This window comes from Schistocerca americana, chromosome 6, assembly GCF_021461395.2.
Source record: "Schistocerca americana isolate TAMUIC-IGC-003095 chromosome 6, iqSchAmer2.1, whole genome shotgun sequence".
Classification (NCBI taxonomy): domain Eukaryota; kingdom Metazoa; phylum Arthropoda; class Insecta; order Orthoptera; family Acrididae; genus Schistocerca; species Schistocerca americana.
In genome coordinates this window covers 574,227,995-574,245,022 of record NC_060124.1, presented here as the reverse complement: position 1 = coordinate 574,245,022, position 17,028 = coordinate 574,227,995, and the positions used below count along the sequence as shown (strand labels likewise).

At 39.0% G+C, this 17,028-nt stretch overlaps 1 protein-coding gene across 1 annotated transcript in view; it reads right to left on the bottom strand.

The window, feature by feature from the left end:
- Positions 1-1,074: 1,074 nt before the first annotated feature.
- The window catches only part of LOC124619628, a 66,551-nt gene continuing 50,597 nt past the window's right edge, over positions 1,075-17,028 (bottom strand). The window contains exon 2 of the mRNA XM_047146138.1: positions 1,075-2,814. Within this exon, the coding sequence (XP_047002094.1) occupies positions 1,570-2,814 (1,245 nt within the window). The 3' untranslated portion in view covers positions 1,075-1,569. The remainder of the gene's footprint in view (positions 2,815-17,028) is intronic.

Sequence of the window (17,028 nt, the reverse complement as noted above, 5' to 3'; positions counted from 1 at the left end):
ATCTGCAAACAACTTTTCCTATAACATGGCACTTCCTCATACAGTTGGAACCCCTCTTGATACTCTTCTATACGTGTCTGGCCTTCTGTTGTGCAAATGATTTTATTCAGGAATTCTGGCCACTATCTCATCTTCTTTCCTTAACATTTTGCCAACGTTCTGCCTTACCTACATGAAAAGTGGTGAGGCCCTTGCAGTTGATTGACATTTTGAATCGTTTCAGAACTGTACCCTGACCAATTGTAGAGTGACCCACTGAAATCTGCAAGGGGGTAGTCGGTCTCCATAGGTGGCCTTAAAATTTTGGATGAATGCATTAATGATGTGGTTGATACTGTCCCTGATGTGAGTCAATGATTCCTGGTTGCTGTCATAATAATCAAACAAGGCTGACTGTACAGTGTCCAAAGAGGCTGGCAGCACTTCCAGTTTTGTGACTTTCTTTCACGAACTGATCAATATAAAAAACATATATAATTTAGTCTGTGTAAAACTGGTACCTTTGACACTGATAACGAAGCATAGTGGGTGTTTTTTCCACAGTCTCAGAAGCGTTTTTCATCAAAAATAATTATTATGTAGGCTCTAATGTGACAGAAACACCACAGAGTTTACAACTAATGTCTATCAAGCTGGATCAAATGCCCACTTCTGTAGGAGTAAAAGTAAATAGTGATGCAACAAAAATAATGTCCATAAGAAGTGGAAATGTATCTACCCAAATTGTAGTGCAACAGAAGGTACTATAAGATGTGATGCATATGGCAATTAGACTTCATAAATATGTTCACAAAGCTTTAGCTGTCCTCCTGTACCATGCTACCAATGGCCATGTACATGTGAGAGACCTGGAAAATGTCAGCAGAATCAGCATACAAGCTCAATGTTTTTCATCAGTGATGCTTGAGATGAATTTTGAAGATCACCTACTGTGACTATGTTTCAAATTATGAAATTCTGAGAAGTGGTCTACACAAAATCATCGCTGAAAGAAGACAGAAACATGCAAAATATGTTCTACACATTAAAAAAAAAAAAAAATAGAAAGAGGGAAGAATCCTCATATTGGCACTGTTATGGAAACCAACAGATGGAAATAGAAGTAGAGGAGACCTCATAACACTTGGAAATGAACTTTTTCAGAGGATGTTCAACATGTGTACATGAACTGAGATGAAGCTGAAAACTGCAGCTGATCAAGTTCACTGTCAGAAACTTGTTTCCCAGTATGCTACTTAGCATCGGAGGAACTAACTTTATGTAAAGTCTAATACTACAGGTCATGTATATATAGTAGTTTATTAACAAGGGTGCAAAATCTTACATGCATTCTGGCAATGCTAGTACAAAACAAAACTTTATCATTATGTACTGATGAAATTTCTGTACCAAATGTTGTTACTGCAGGTTCAAAGCAGAACTCGATATGCTATTAAAGCTGGGTTACTATAAATACACAAATTTCACTTAAGGTGAGTAGCTAATTGCAGTCATGATATTTGGAAAAAATTCAGTCAGTCTGCCTCACTTTAATTTATAATGTGGAAGGAACATAAACTACTGAAAACTTCACAATAAACTTCTCTTTTCAAATTCTGGCAGCATACGTTTTATAGCTTGCATATATGCAGCACCTGTAAAAGCACTTCTATTATCATCAGTGTATGTTCCTTTCATAGATGCCTCTACATCAAAACCAGATTCCCCTTCACTGCGTACAACTGGAAGCTCTGTTATTGCTATGTACAAGCCATACAGCATGTGGGCCTCAAAGTCTTCAAGCACATCCTCAAAGGATATTTGTTTGTCTCTGATGATACCAATATCTTCCATCACTTCCATTAAATGATAATAGTACTCTTTCAAAAGGTCTGTTAAGTGATCAGCATACACTTGTTCTGTAATACTAGTGTGTATAAAATGATGTAAGTCAATTGAAGGTGAATAGTAGCAAGAAACCTGGAAGTCGAGTAGAACCACATCTTGGACGGCACTACCAGAGTATTTGAACATAATGTTGTTGGTCCAGGTATCCGCATGAGCTAAGGCACAAAACTTTCCCTTCTGTTTTGCCATCTCTGCTAGGCGTGGGTATAGGTTTTCTGAGAGAGCTCGGACTCTTGGTGCATACTGTGAGTATGATTTCTCTAATGTCTCCAGCTGATCTGCGAGACCTTTGCAGCCTAGTTTCAAGAAGGACTCTGTGTGTTTACCTGTTTCTCCTTCAAACAATTGAAAACTCTTATATTTGTCCATTGATGCAGGGTTCTGCTCATACAGTACAATGGAAGATGCATGGAACTCAGCCAGTTTCCTGACAACAAGTTTTGCATGAGCCAAGTCCAGTCCCTTGCACCTCTCTGCCATTGCAAAGCCTCTGGCCTTCAAGTCCTCGAGGACTACATAGATAACTGGCTGAGTCCCAGAGGTGAAACACATTGCAGATAACTGTGTGTATTTACCAGGGGCTGCTTTCTGCAATATCTGTGTCATTGCAGGAATGGTCTCACTGAACATGAGAATCTCTCTCTCAAAGGCTTGCATGTCCTGTGCTATTTTCTGCATAACTTCTCCACCTGGAAATAATTTTACTATTAATGACACAGTGTCCTTATGCCGCTTGACTTTATGCTCTAGTTCCACAGTCATACGATAGATTTCACTCATGAAGTTTTCTCCTAGAGCTGATGCTCGTTGTACATCTACGGAGAGGACCCTGAAGTCTTGATAATTGTTGGAATCCTTAAGAGATTTTTCAGCAAAACCATTGTCCAGCCATGAGGGCAGACAATCCGAGGTGTTAGTAGTCATCACCTATGACAGAAGAAGCAAAGTGCATTTTAATACTGCAGTAGAAGCTGAACTGTTGTGAATTAGTTGATAGTGGATTGCTCTCAAAGTTATATACATGGAGAGGCACCAGAAATTTTGATGTTTTGATACATTACAAATATTGATACTCTAAATTTACCTACACAAATAATCACAATGAGTTAACAACACAAAAAGAATGTGGTTTTATAATTGTATTAACTGTGGAGATCTCAGCATAAAATGGCTAATGCTTACCAAACGTTATTTCTCAGTATGAAAAATTCAGTAATGACTATTTTGGAGGTATGACAAGAAATTACAAAGGAAAAATCCATTTAAAATTTGTTTTGAGGCTTCTATCATGTAGGCCTATCACAAAATAGTTTGTGCTTCTCATATGGTAAAATCATTAATAAGTTAACAGTGTGCTCTCAGGTGTTCAGCCAACTTGTTGATTCAGTTTATGCATATTATTTTGCTGACCAACAAATTCTAACTGGAATCTAGGCAGGTACAACATATAACAACACAGCTTTCAGCACCTGAAGTTGATGACTTGGTCAGTCGTTGATATATCATGCACAAAAATGGAATAAATAACTTGGCCATACACCCAAAAGCACATAATTAACCAGTCACACCTAGGAGATACCTGAGAGATCACATTGATCAGTAATTGTATATAGCACTTTGGAAGATTCTTACAAAGCATGATGGAATCAATAGTAAAACATGAAAGGTGTGTCAAGGTGAAACATTATGCAACCTGATGATCATGTACACAACCTGAAGCTAATACATCAAGTAGCAGAAAAATTGTGTCCAGGGACTTAGCTCCCAGAATAAATACATCACCATGAAACAAATGCTTATTGCATCTTGTGTAGTAACACAACTAAATTAACATTTTAGACAGTTGGTGGAAATTTCTCCATTCATAATTACCAAGAAAGAATTCATTAGCACTGAGCTAGTGATAACAAGAACATTCAAAATGAACCAATGATGTACATAGAAGAGTAATTAGGCATCCATCATTTTTTATCCAGCAAATGGTTTGGCATATTAAATAACTACACATTCCACAGATAATATTAATGACAAAACATAAGGAATTTCTCATTGGTTTAGTTACATAATACTATTTCGTTCTTATACATAAACACTTGCTACCTGTTTATAGGTAAGTATTAAAAGACTGAAGAACATTCGTTCAATAATAGCAATATGTGTTTTATGCCTCATTATTTATTATACAATGAATTTTCAAACAAAGTTATACTATGAGTTTCAAATGTACTTTTGTCTATAATGTGGAAGAAGCAGCAAGAAAAGATGACTGCCAGTTAGTGTCTGTCATTTTACATCAATGTATGGTAAACTGTCAAAGAATGTTGGCACAGTGCAGTTCATCACACATTTGTTGCTCATGCCACCTTTACTGAATAACCTGATGGGTAACTTTTTATCTCATATTTTTATTGTTTGCTTGAATAAACAGTATATTTACAACAAATATTGCATCTATAAGATGATTATTGTTGATCACCACACATTAATTTATGGAGTTATTCCTCCTTTCACAAAAATGGTTGTCTCAGAATACGGTTCTGTTGCACAGCATCATTTTGAAAGATCAGATTTACATTTTATTGATATGCCTGAATTTGAAACATCCCATGCCATAAATCTAGGACATTTTTGAATTAATGTTTTATCATCCATAGAACATGATTTTTATGATTTGTATTTTCCTCTGAACATATGGTGAAAAATTTAGAAGACATATTCATTCATTCATTCATTCAACATGTTCTGTAGATTCCACCAATAACAGATCCTTCAGGGATCTGGAACAAGTCACGGCATATTATTTATGATAGATTTGTTCTGGAGTCATTAATTAACAAGGACATATCATGATCCTTGTGTACTGAAAGATTTGCTGTTAAAATAAAATAGTAGAAATAAAATAATATCTTGGACCATCATTGTTGTTGTTGTTGTGGTCTTCAGTCTTGAGACTGGTTTGATGCAGCTCTCCATGCTACCCTATCCTGTGCAAGCTTCTTCATCTCCCAGTACTTACTGCAACCCACATCCTTCTGAATCTGCTTAGTGTATTCATCTCTTCGTCTCCCTCTACAATTTTTACCCTCCACACTGCCCTCCAATGCTAAGTTTGTGATCCCTTGATGCCTCAGAGCATGTCCTACTAACTGGTCCCTTCTTTTTGTCAAGTTGTGCCACATACTCCTCTTCTCACCAATTCTATTCAACACTTCATCATTAGTTATGTGATCTACCCATCTAATCTTCAGCATTCTTCTGTAGCACCACATTTCGAAAGCTTCTATTCTCTTCTTGTACAAACTATTTATCGTCCATGTTTCACTTCCATACATGGCTACACTCCATAAAAATACTTTCAGAAACAACTTCCTGACACTTAAATCTATACTCGATGTTAACAAATTTCTCTTCTTCAGAAACGCTTTCCTTGCCATTGCCATTTTATATCTTCTGTACTTCAACCATCATCAGTTATTTTGCTCCCCAAATAGCAAAACTCCTTTACTACTTTAAGTGTTTTATTTCCTAATCTAATTCCCTCAGCATTGCCCGGCTTAATTCGACTACATTCCATTATCCTCATTTTGCTTTTGTTGATGTTCATCTTATATCCTTCTTTCAATACACTGTCCATTCTGTTCAACTGCTCTTCCAAGTCCTTTGCTGTCTCTGATAGAATTAAAACGTCATCGGCGAACCTCAAAGTTTTTATTTCTTCTCCATGGATTTTAATACCTACTCAGAATTTTTCTTTTGTTTCCTTTACTGCTTGCTCAATATACCGATTGAATAACATCAGGGAGAGGCTACAACCCTATCTTACTCCCTTCCCAACCACTGCTTCCCTTTCATGCCCCTCAACTCTTATAACTGCCATCAGGCTTCTGTACAAATTGTAAATAGCCTTTCGCTCCCTGTATTTTACCCCTGCCACCTTCAGAATTTGAAAGAGAGTATTCCAGTCAACATTATCAAAAGCTTTCTCTAAGTCTACAAATGCTAGAAACGTAGGTTTGCCTTTCTTTAATCTTTCTTCTAAGATAAGTCGTAAGGTCAGTATTGCCTCAAGTGTTCCAATATTTCTACGCAATCCAAACTGATCTTCCCCGAGGTCAGCTTCTACCAGTTTTTCCATTCGTCTGTAAAGAATTCGCATTATTATTTTGCAGCTGTGACTTATTAAACTGATAGTTCGGTAATTTTCACATCTGTCAACACCTGCTTTCTTTGGGATTGGAATTATTATATTCTTCTTGAAGTCTGAGGGTATTTGGCCTGTCTCTCACCAGATGGTAGAGTTTTGTCAGGACTGGCTCTCCCAAGGCCATCAGTAGTTCTAATGGTATGTTGTCTGCTCTTGGGGCCTTGTTTCGACTCAGGTCTTTCAGTGCTCTGTCAAACTCTTCACGCAGTATCGTATCTCCCATTTCATCCTCATCTACATCCTCTTCCAATTCCATAATATTGTCCTCAAGTACATTGCCCTTGTACAGACCCTCGAGATACTCCTTCCACCTTTCTGCTTTCCCTTCTTTGCTTAGAACTGGGTTTCCATCTTAGCTCTTGATATTCATACAAGTGGTTCTCTTTTCTCGAAAGGTCTCTTTAATTTTCCTGTAGGCAGTATCTCTCTTACCCCTAGTGAGATAAGCCTCTACATCCTTACATTTGTCCTCTAGCCATCCCTGCTTAGCCATTTTGCACTTCCTGTCGATCTCATTTTTGAGACGTTTGTATTCCTTTTTGCCTGCTTCATTTACTGCATTTTTATATTTTCTCCTTTCGTCAATTAAGTTCAATATTTCTCCTGTTACCCAAGGAGTTCTACTAACCCTCATCTTTTTACCTACTTGATCGTCTGCTGCCTTCACTACTTCATCCCTCAGAGCTACCCATTCTTCTTCTACTGTACTTCTTTCCCCCATTCCTGTCAATTGTTCCCTTATGCTCTCCCTGAAACTCTGTACAACCTCTGGTTCTTTCAGTTTATCCAGGTCTCATCTCCTTAAATTCCCACCTTTTTTGCAGTTTCTTCAGTTTTAATCTACAGTTCATAACCAATAGATTGTGGTCAGAGTCCACATCTGCCCCTGGAAATGTCTTACAATTTAAAACCTGGTTCCTAAATCTCTGTGTTACCATTATATAATCTATCTGATACCTTCTAGTATCTCCAGGATTCTTCCATGTATACAACCTTCTTTCATGATTCTTGAACCAAGTGTTAGCTATGATTAAGTTGTGCTCTGTGCAAAACTCTACCAAGCGACTTCCTCTTTCATTTCTTAGCCCCAATCCATATTCACCCACTACGTTTCCTTCTCTCCCTTTTCCTACTCCCGAATTCCAGTCACCCATGACTATTAAATTTTTGTCTCCCTTCACTACCTGAATAATTTATTTTATCTCATCATACATTTCTTCAATTTCTTCATCATCTGCAGAGCTAGTTGGCGTATAAACTTGTACTACTGTAGTATGCATGGGCTTCGTGTCTATCTTGGCCACAATAATGTGTTCACTAGGCTGTTTGTAGTAGCTTACCCGCACTCCTAATTTTTATTCATTATTAAACCTACTCCTGCATTACCCCTATTTTATTTTGTGTTTATAACCCTGTATTCACCTGACCAAAAGTCTTGTTCCTCCTGCCACCAAACTTCGCTAATTCCCACTATATCTAACTTTAACCTATCCATTTCCCTTTTTAAATTTTCTAAGCTACCTGCCCGTTTAAGGGATCTGACATTCCATGCTCCGATCCGTAGAACGCCAGTTTTCTTTTTCCTGATAACAACGTCCTCTTGAGTAGTCCTCACCCGGAGATCTGAATATTTTACCCAAGAGGACGCCATCATCATTTATCCATACAGTAAAGCTGCATGCCCTCGGGAAAAATTACGGCCATAGTTTCCCCTTGCTTGCAGCCGTTCGCAGTACCAGCACAGCAAGGCCGTTTTGGTTAATGTTGCAAGGCCAGGTCAGTCAGTCATCCAGACTGTTGCCGCTGCAACTACTGAAAAGGCTGCTGCCCCTCTTCAGGAACCACACGTTTGTCTGGCTTCTCAACAGATACCCCTCCGTTGTGGTTGCACCTACAGTATGGCCATCTGTATCGCTGAGGCACGTAAGCCTCCCCACCAACGGCAAGGTCCATGGTTCGTGGACCATCACTCCAGTCAAAATATTTGAGCACATGTGCAATGAAAACACGACCACCTGTTCATATTTTTAAAAGCTACTTGGTATAAGATAGCAAAAACCAAAATGTCTAACAAATGTATTAGAAGTTTGCCAGTGAAGATCTGCATTTCATTACAACTATAAGTATAACATATTTCAGTAGCAGTTGATAAGCATCAACAATATATCAGTGTATATATGACTATATTAAATCAATCTGTCCATGTAGTTGTGTAATCTGGAGGCAATCAATAATGTCACTCTCTTGAAACATCTGCAACTCTTACAAGCAAATAAGAATTTTTCCTGATTATTTCTCAGTCCTTCAAGATTCCAACCAAATACACCAATTTTACTTTTCAGTGTGTTCTTACATTATTATAGTTGTAACATCTCTCAGAATTTCCTACCCACGTTTTAAATTCAGTCATCAGAAGATGGCACAACCCCAAACAAATAATGAACAGTAACAACTCTATTTTACAATCCAGATGGAAAGAACATCTTAATTTTATTCAAGTGCTTCCCACAATCATCATTCTTCACTCTCTTAATAGAAGCACCAGAGCAACATTTAGGATAAGTCAGCAGCTGACTGTTCAACTTCACATCTGTGCAAGTTACATAAGTGTTGATGGAGACTGATGCAAAATCTCCAAAAAAATCACACTTTCATACATACTGTATATGGTCATAGGAATGTATATGGTCAAGGAAGTATACAATTTGTCCAAGTATTGCTCCCCAGGAAGACTTTAGTTGCTTTATTGCATCCTACAGTACAGTTGATGTTCCTAACAAGTAGGCCTTCATCCAACATGACTCTGCCCAAATTCACAGAGCTGAATAATTACATTTGAACTTATAAATGATGATGTGAACTTCAGCACCTTTATTTGAAGCTATCAGTACTTTGATAACCACCTCATGTGAAAACAGATTTTTGTGTGTTTTTTTGGGGTGAAGGTGGATCAGAACATGGTACTGGAACCACAGTCTAATGTTTGAAAGTTCACAGTAAGTTAATTACCTAGAGAAATGATTCCATCAGTAAGTACAACAATCATAAATTACAATAAGTATATGAAAATATGTTAACAAATGTAAGGGATAGTTGGTACTCACCATAAAGTGGAGATGCTGAGTTGGAGATAGGCACAACAAAAAGACTGTCAGACATAAGCTATTGGTCAACAATGCCTTTGTTGGAGATAGGCAAGAAACACACACACACACACACACACACACACACACACATATATATATATATATATATATATATATATATATATATATATATATATATATACACACACACACACACACACACACACACACACACACACACACACACACACATTGTGTGTCTGTGTGGCCTCTGCAGCCAGAGACTGCAGTCATGTGTGTGTGTGAGTTGTGTTTTCGTGAGTTTGTGTGTGTATGTCGGTCATCTATCTCCTACAAAGACCTTGTTGACCGAAAGCTCATGTCTGACAGTCTCTTTGTATTGTGCCTATCTGGGACTCAGCATCTCCACTTTATGGTGAGTAGCAACTATCCTTTTCATAATACTGTTACAGTCCACCCTTTATTTTCCATTAAGAAGGGTAAGGAGCTACAAAGTTGGATAACTTTAAAATTTGCGTATTACATTACAGCAAAACAGAGGAACATACAATTTACTCCTTACCAACACAGTTAGTAGGAAATTGGAAGAGCAGGACAAATTTAATAGTTGTTTGATACATTGAATATCTTTGTCCTCTTATGAGGTTAAAATGAAACAATGACAGCAAGCACACTGGAATAATGAAATCAGATGAGTCTCATTTCTGGAAAATTAGTTATCTGTATAACGCCAGACATATGACATAAACTTTATAGATTTTGATGGCTGCCTTAGGTTTAGCATAGAGGAGCAACCATGGTAGAAGGTTCATTTGCTATGCCTTCTTCTGGAATCTTACCAAAGTGTTGGAAGAACTATGCCCTCAGTCACTTTTCATTTAAGGAGGAACCTGAGGCAATGGATCTGGATAAAGGCAGTGGTGATCGCTACTAGTTCAAATTTATACTGTCCACCTGTGTTGAAATGAAGAAAACATAACATTGAGTATGCCTCCAAAATTGTTTTCCATTCACAACCCACAAACTGTAGCATTTTCACATAATTATGATCAATAACCTTTCTGATGTTTACACTGTTTCTTCTAACTCACACACATTCTTGAACCAGATCAGCTCTTTTTTTCTCTCTTCCCTTCCCATGTCTACTAGTGCTTAATACTCTGCCACCACAGAAGTCCTTGGAAATTAAGCATTAGCCTAGCTGAAAAGGGGGTCAAAGTAACTACCCATGTCCTTCCTGAATGAGCCCTTCCAACATTCACTTACATTTATGCAAGGAAAAATAAGAAATTTGTGTTTCAGATTAGAATCACAGGAATTTTAATGCTTTCTTCCCAAATACTACTACAGAGCATTAGAAACTTTCACTCCATGCCTCTTGTTACCAACTTTCTTTAAAATTACAGAGGTGGTACTACTGTTCAAGTGCTATGGGGACACTAATTATTTTGGTACAGATTTTAAAATTTTGCAATTGTACATGAATTTATTGAGAAAATACCAATCTAGCTCTTAAGAATAAAACATTAAGATTTAACCTTTCACTTTTTCATGGTCGAGTGTGTTATTTATTCGTAATTTGAAAAAACATCCAACATAGATTTAATTTCTTTTCAAGCATGCAGAAATCTAGGAACTACTAATAGGTTACTAAACTCTTCTCAAGCTTCAAACTGTATGACAATGTTAAATTCTCACAAGCTTTTAGTTGTGTATGCCTCCTCGAATGACAAATCCTGTTGACGGGTATACTGTCAATGGATTCACACTTATGCAGCTGTGATGTGAGTGTTGCTCAATCCAATGCAAAATAAAGCAATATTTATGTACCACATCCACCATGCCACCTTCATCTTTGCAGTGACTGGTTCCCACCCTGTTCTCACCAAAATGTCATAATCTTTCATGAGAATGTTTTACAAGATTTCTCATATTGTATTCATAATTACTGTTAGCAACTGCTTGTTTCTATTTTCTCAACTATTGTTCACTTGTACGTGGAAGAAGAATAGATTTTTTTTTTTTCATTTTGGCTGTGCTGTTGTTTGTGTCTTACACTACAAAACAATTTGTGTTGAGTGTGGTTTTCACTTCTGTGTATGCAGTCTGTCTGGTTGTTTCTTCAGTTACAAAATGTGTAAGTTGTCAAATTATCACTGTAAATGTGTGCATTTCATCACAGCACTTGTAGAGTTCTATCATTGTCATGAACAGCCTCTCCAGTCCAACCAGGCTTGGGTGGTTAAGCTCAATGGCCTCAGTGACAAATGTCAGTTCATTAATGATGCTTATCATGATTTCTATGCTGGTTCTATGAGCCATGACACCATCATTTGTTTGATTACTAACAAAGAGGTGCATCAATGCACACTAAAGTATGAGAATCCATCTTCAGCTAAAGTGTTAAATATTGATCCATCTTTTGAGGTATCTCATGTGCTGGTGATCAGATTGAGGCTTGGTGTGATGTAGCTGTGGTGACTGCCATTCCTGGTTACCAGGCATCAGGCAGTTCTCAGAGAGAGGATGAAGTAGCCATACAAATGCAGCATTTGTGTCACACTGGACAGCAATGTGCCAAATAACAGCAACAACCACAACCTCCACAGCAATGTCAGTGCCCTGCACTTCTATCTTGTTTCATGCGACATGACAGGGCCGTGTGTGCTAAGTAGTGGGTGACTTGCAACAACTGTATGAAAACAGGAGATACAGTGGCTTTGTGTCACTCCCAGCTCACCCCTTCAGACATGGACGTGGATGTTAATTGTATGTCTCCAGTGTTTACAAATCATAACAAACTGCTTATCAAAGTGGGAGTGATGGACAATGCCATAAGACAACGAATAGACACAGGTACAGTTGTGACTTTACTGAACCCACAAACTTATGTGGATTTGTGATCTCCAGTGTTGTCTCTGGTTACACAACATTTGGAGCATTACAACAACAGGATATTCCAATTTTGGACCAATCTACAGCTTCCACTATGTGTAAATTTGTGGTTCATTCCTTGATTTTTTGGTAGCGGATGATGCTGTCATTGCAAATTGGCTCACTCTGGATGCTTTCAATGCCTTATATTTTTCCGTTTTAAATATGTGCACCTTGTTTCAGACCAGATGCCTTACCAGCTGTTAGATTCTCTATTTCCTATGTTCCTGTCTCTTTTCTCAGATAGGTTGGATTGTGCCACTAATTTTGTGACCTACATCACCCTGAAACCTATGTCACCAGCTGTGCTTTTTCCATGTACACCCTACTCCGTGAGTTTTGTGTGATCAAGTGAAATTCCAATTGGACATGTTAACATCATTGGGGGTCATATAGTGTACTACATTGAGTGAGTGGTCTACCTCCCTCATGATTGTTAAAAAACCAACTGGTCAGCTTCACCTCTGCAGCAACTTTCAGCAAGTTTCAGTTAACTCTCAATCTACCACTGATACCTATCCTTTGCCCTGCCCAGAACAGTTATTGGCTAATCTTGCAGGGAGCCAGTTTTTCTCCAAAACTGATTTATCTGAAGCCCATTTACAAGTTGCATTGGATGAGGATTTTAAATGGCTCCTTGTAATTAATATGCCCTTCAGTTTGCACCAATATTGGTGCTTCCCATTTGGTGTGGCTAGCACCCCAGCAATTTTTCAGCATTTTTGGAACAACTGATGATGTCCGTGTAACTACATTGATGAAATCATTGTGACAGGTGCATCTGCAGAAGAACATTCACTTAATTTATGCAGCTTGGTCAGGTTGAATTTTAACTCTGCAGTATGTAAGACCGTGAACAAGTAACACTTTTTTCAGTCATCCATTTCGTATTTGTGGTTTGAAGTTCCTCAGGATGATGTTAAGCTTTTAAATCATCATGTCATCATAGTCATGGCTCTGCCTCATCCTACAAATGTCAAAGAATTCTAAGCATATTTAGGTAAAATTGCTTACTAACACAAATTCATTCCAGGTGCAGCAATGTTGACTCATTCCCTCCACAAATTGTTCTGCAAGAACATTGTTTTTCAGTGACAATGGCCTGCAACGGTGTGTTCACATGCTTTTGAAATCTAAATTACATTTAACTCCTGGGTTTGCTCCTTTCCATCTTGGCCACCATCTGGTTTTGGCTACAGATGTCTCTCAGTATGGACATTTGTATGAGGATGGTTCTCAATATCTGATAGCTTATGCATCAAAAATGCTCAACTCCACTCAGCAGCACTATTACCAAGTTGAAAAGGAATTGATTGCTATCAACTAAGCTCTCAAAAAGTTTCATGTGTTCTTGCACAAGTCCCCTCTCTTTACTGACCACAAGCCCTTGGTTTCATTGTTTACTTCTCCTGTTGTGTTGCCTGACAAAGTAACACATCACCTCCAGCACTGGGCATGGTTTCTGTCTCACTGCAACTATGAAATACATTTTTGGCCTACCGTGCAGCATGCCAAAGTTGATGCACTGTCCTGGCTACTGATATGGTCAGATCCTGCTTCTGATCCAGGTAAAATCTTTTGTTTTTAATTAGATGTTGAGGCACAATGTACAGAGGAACGGTTTCCGTTACAGGCTCCTGGATCACAGCACTTATCACTGACAATCCAGTTCTGATTTGGTAATGCTGTTCTCTTAGTTGTGTGTGTGTGTGTTGTCACCTATTAGGATCCCAGCCAACCTCTGGTGAGGTGTACTTCAGCTCCTACACAAAAGACACTTGGGTGGGGGGGTTTCTCATGTACCAAGTTATTGGTCTGTCAGCACATGTTTTGGCCTGGCATCAATGGTGACAGTGTACATATTGTTGCAGCCTGCTGTCAATGTGCTACTAAACAGGCAGTGCCACAGATAACAGTCTCCCTGTGGCCCACCCCACAGTGTCCATGGGAACATATTCACATTGATTTCACAGGACCTTTCCTAAATTCTTCCTGGTTGTCAGTCATCAATGCTTTCTCTAAATTTCCATATGTCATCAGCTGTCCTTTGACATCAGCTGTAGCTATGAGTCATGCCCTTTCCAGAACTTTTCCTATTGAAGGATTACCTTATATGCTTGTGACAGATAATGGTCCACAGTATCTGTCTGAGACAGTCCATGATTTCTGGACCCATAAAGGTATTAGTCACATTACTGCTGCTCCTTTTCACCCCAAATCTAACATTGATGAGGGACATCTCATCCACACATTCAAGGTTCAAGTGAAGAAATATATCGTGGCCTTCTCCGCAAACAATGTTTTGGCATGCTTCTTGAGTTCCTACAGGTTTATGCTGGTGGGGGATGAGGGTCCAACCAAGGTGCTCTATAGCTGTAAGTGGACTTGTCATTGACAATTCCCTAACATGCTTCTTGAGTTCCTATAGGTTTATGCTGGTAGGGGACTGGAGCCTGAACCAGACTCTCCATGGCTGTTAGCCACGCACCCTGTTTCATCTGGTTGTGCTCCCCCAGCAATGCCTGTCAGTGCAGACCTCATTGTGGTTCACTTTTGGCTCTGCAGTCTGCATCTTGGAGTTTGGCCACTGACCAAAAGTGGATTCTGGGTATGGTCCACAGATGCTGAGGGACACCACCTCTCCATGACGTACACCAGTTCTGCCGCTTCTACCTCCTCCCTCAGAACCTGTTCAGGCCTCACAAGGCATCCCTGCTGTGCATGTGGATCTGTCCTTCTTGCAGATGTCACAACTTCCTGCCTCTCCTCCAGAGTCCAATCCCCCAGCACCAGCTGTCAGACCTTCCTACAGTGCTCCAATGTCAATGGCAATTCTACTGCTGGCTGGGATGGAACTTTTGAGTCCTGCAATATCAGCATCCCTGGCACCCCCAATGCCACAACTGAGCAGCTGACACCTTCACTTTTGGTATAGATCCACCAAGTCAAGAGACCAGATGGCGAGATGTGATCAACACCCTTGTTCCCAATCCTTTCTTATGGTACTCCTTGGGGGAGCTGCTGCCACACGTCTCCACAGCTGCACCACTTCTACTACTACTCAGCAGTTCTGGCCCAGAATCTCCTCCTGTTGCTGCTGTCATTGCCTGTGGCATCTGCCTCAGAGACAATGGACATTTCAACAGTTGTCCTAGTGCCCACATCAGCAGAGTACCCTTTCCCCAAGGGAATGGAGAGGCACTGTAACCCTGTAAGTAGTACAACAATAAGCACCACAGCAACAGTTAATTTGCAGGTATGTAATACTGTGAATATTCTGCCAATAGCATCTGAATGGGCCAGCTGCCAGAGGTCACCTGCAGTGGGTCACATGACTTCTGCACCCAGCACAGCATCTGCCCCACTGTATACTAGAGCCCTCCTCTTCCTAAGTGCAGTGCAGCAGCCACTTGCTCTCATATTGTATTCATACTTAGTGTCAGCAACTGCTTGTACCAGTACCTGGGTTGTTTTTATATTTGTATCTATGTTTTCAAATGTTGTTCACTTGTATGTGGAAGAAGAATAAACTTTGGCTGGCTGTGGCTGTGCTGTTTTTGCAAATTACACTATGAAACATCATGAATTGTTGGTTTTTTTTCATATTGCATTTGACATCATCTCTGTCATTTTGAGGCTGAATGTTTTGATTACAATTAAAAACCTCACAACATACATTCTATAAAGATGGCAGATGACAACTCAGTATAGCATGGGATTAGGACATCATAAAATTTAAGAACACACAGTGGATGCAAGATATAAATACTGGTTTATTCAGCAATGAATGAGCACTAGAGATACTACAGACAACAGCATTGCTATATAAGGAGAAAGCTATCAATGACAAAGCAGTCAATTACCACTTGACTATAGTCAACCACAATGCTTGTAGGAATTCAACTACATAATGTTGCTGCAAACCTAAGAAGATTTTATTAATAGTGATATGTTTGCTTAAAGAGATGGCATTCCAATGTACAAATTACTACCCATTCATGAACCACAAAATCAGTAGCTGAGAAAATCCCAGATTTTGTTGAGGCACAGCATGTGTATAGGCATCTTGTTGGATGTATTAGAGTGTTCATTGTGTAGCTATGGGCATAAAAAGTTTTGAGACAATCTAGGCACATTAATCTGTTGATTTGTTTCTCATCACAAACATTGTGCCAACATAAGGCAAATGAGACATCAAAGTCTGGGCTATAGCAGATGTGATTTGAAGCTAATTTCCCAACCAAGAATTTCTTGACATCAGCTGAATTAGGTCTAGAGCTACTACATAATAGTGACATATGAAAATTTGTGCCAGACTGGAACTTGAACCTAGATATCCTGCTTATCATGAGTGGTCACCTTAACCACTTTGTCTGTCCTTCCACATTCCACAGACTGACCCAAACTCACATATGTCACACTGTCTACATCCTTATATCATAGTCCACTAAATTTATCATCTACTTCTCACAACATTATATTTTGGAGGACTACATTATAAAGATGTAGATAGTGTTATATATAGAAGTTTGGGTAGGTCCAGGCAATGTGCACAGATAGCCAGTGTGCTTACAGCAACCACTCACAGTAAGCAGGAAATCCAGGTTAAAGTCCCATTCCAACACAAATTTTTACACGTCACTGTTGTGTAGTAGATCTATACATAATACAGCCGATGTCTCATACAGTGATAAGGCATAAGTACCTTTGATAAAGGATATGTGGCTGAACACCATAAGCTGCATTTGAAAGTATTTAATTACCAGATTCATATTTGGGCATATAGCCCATCATCAGTGGCATCAGATACAGAGGACAAATGAGGACAAACAAATATATCTGTACTACCAGTGTATGCAACATTGCCACATCTGTAGTGATGAGCAGTTCTTCTCA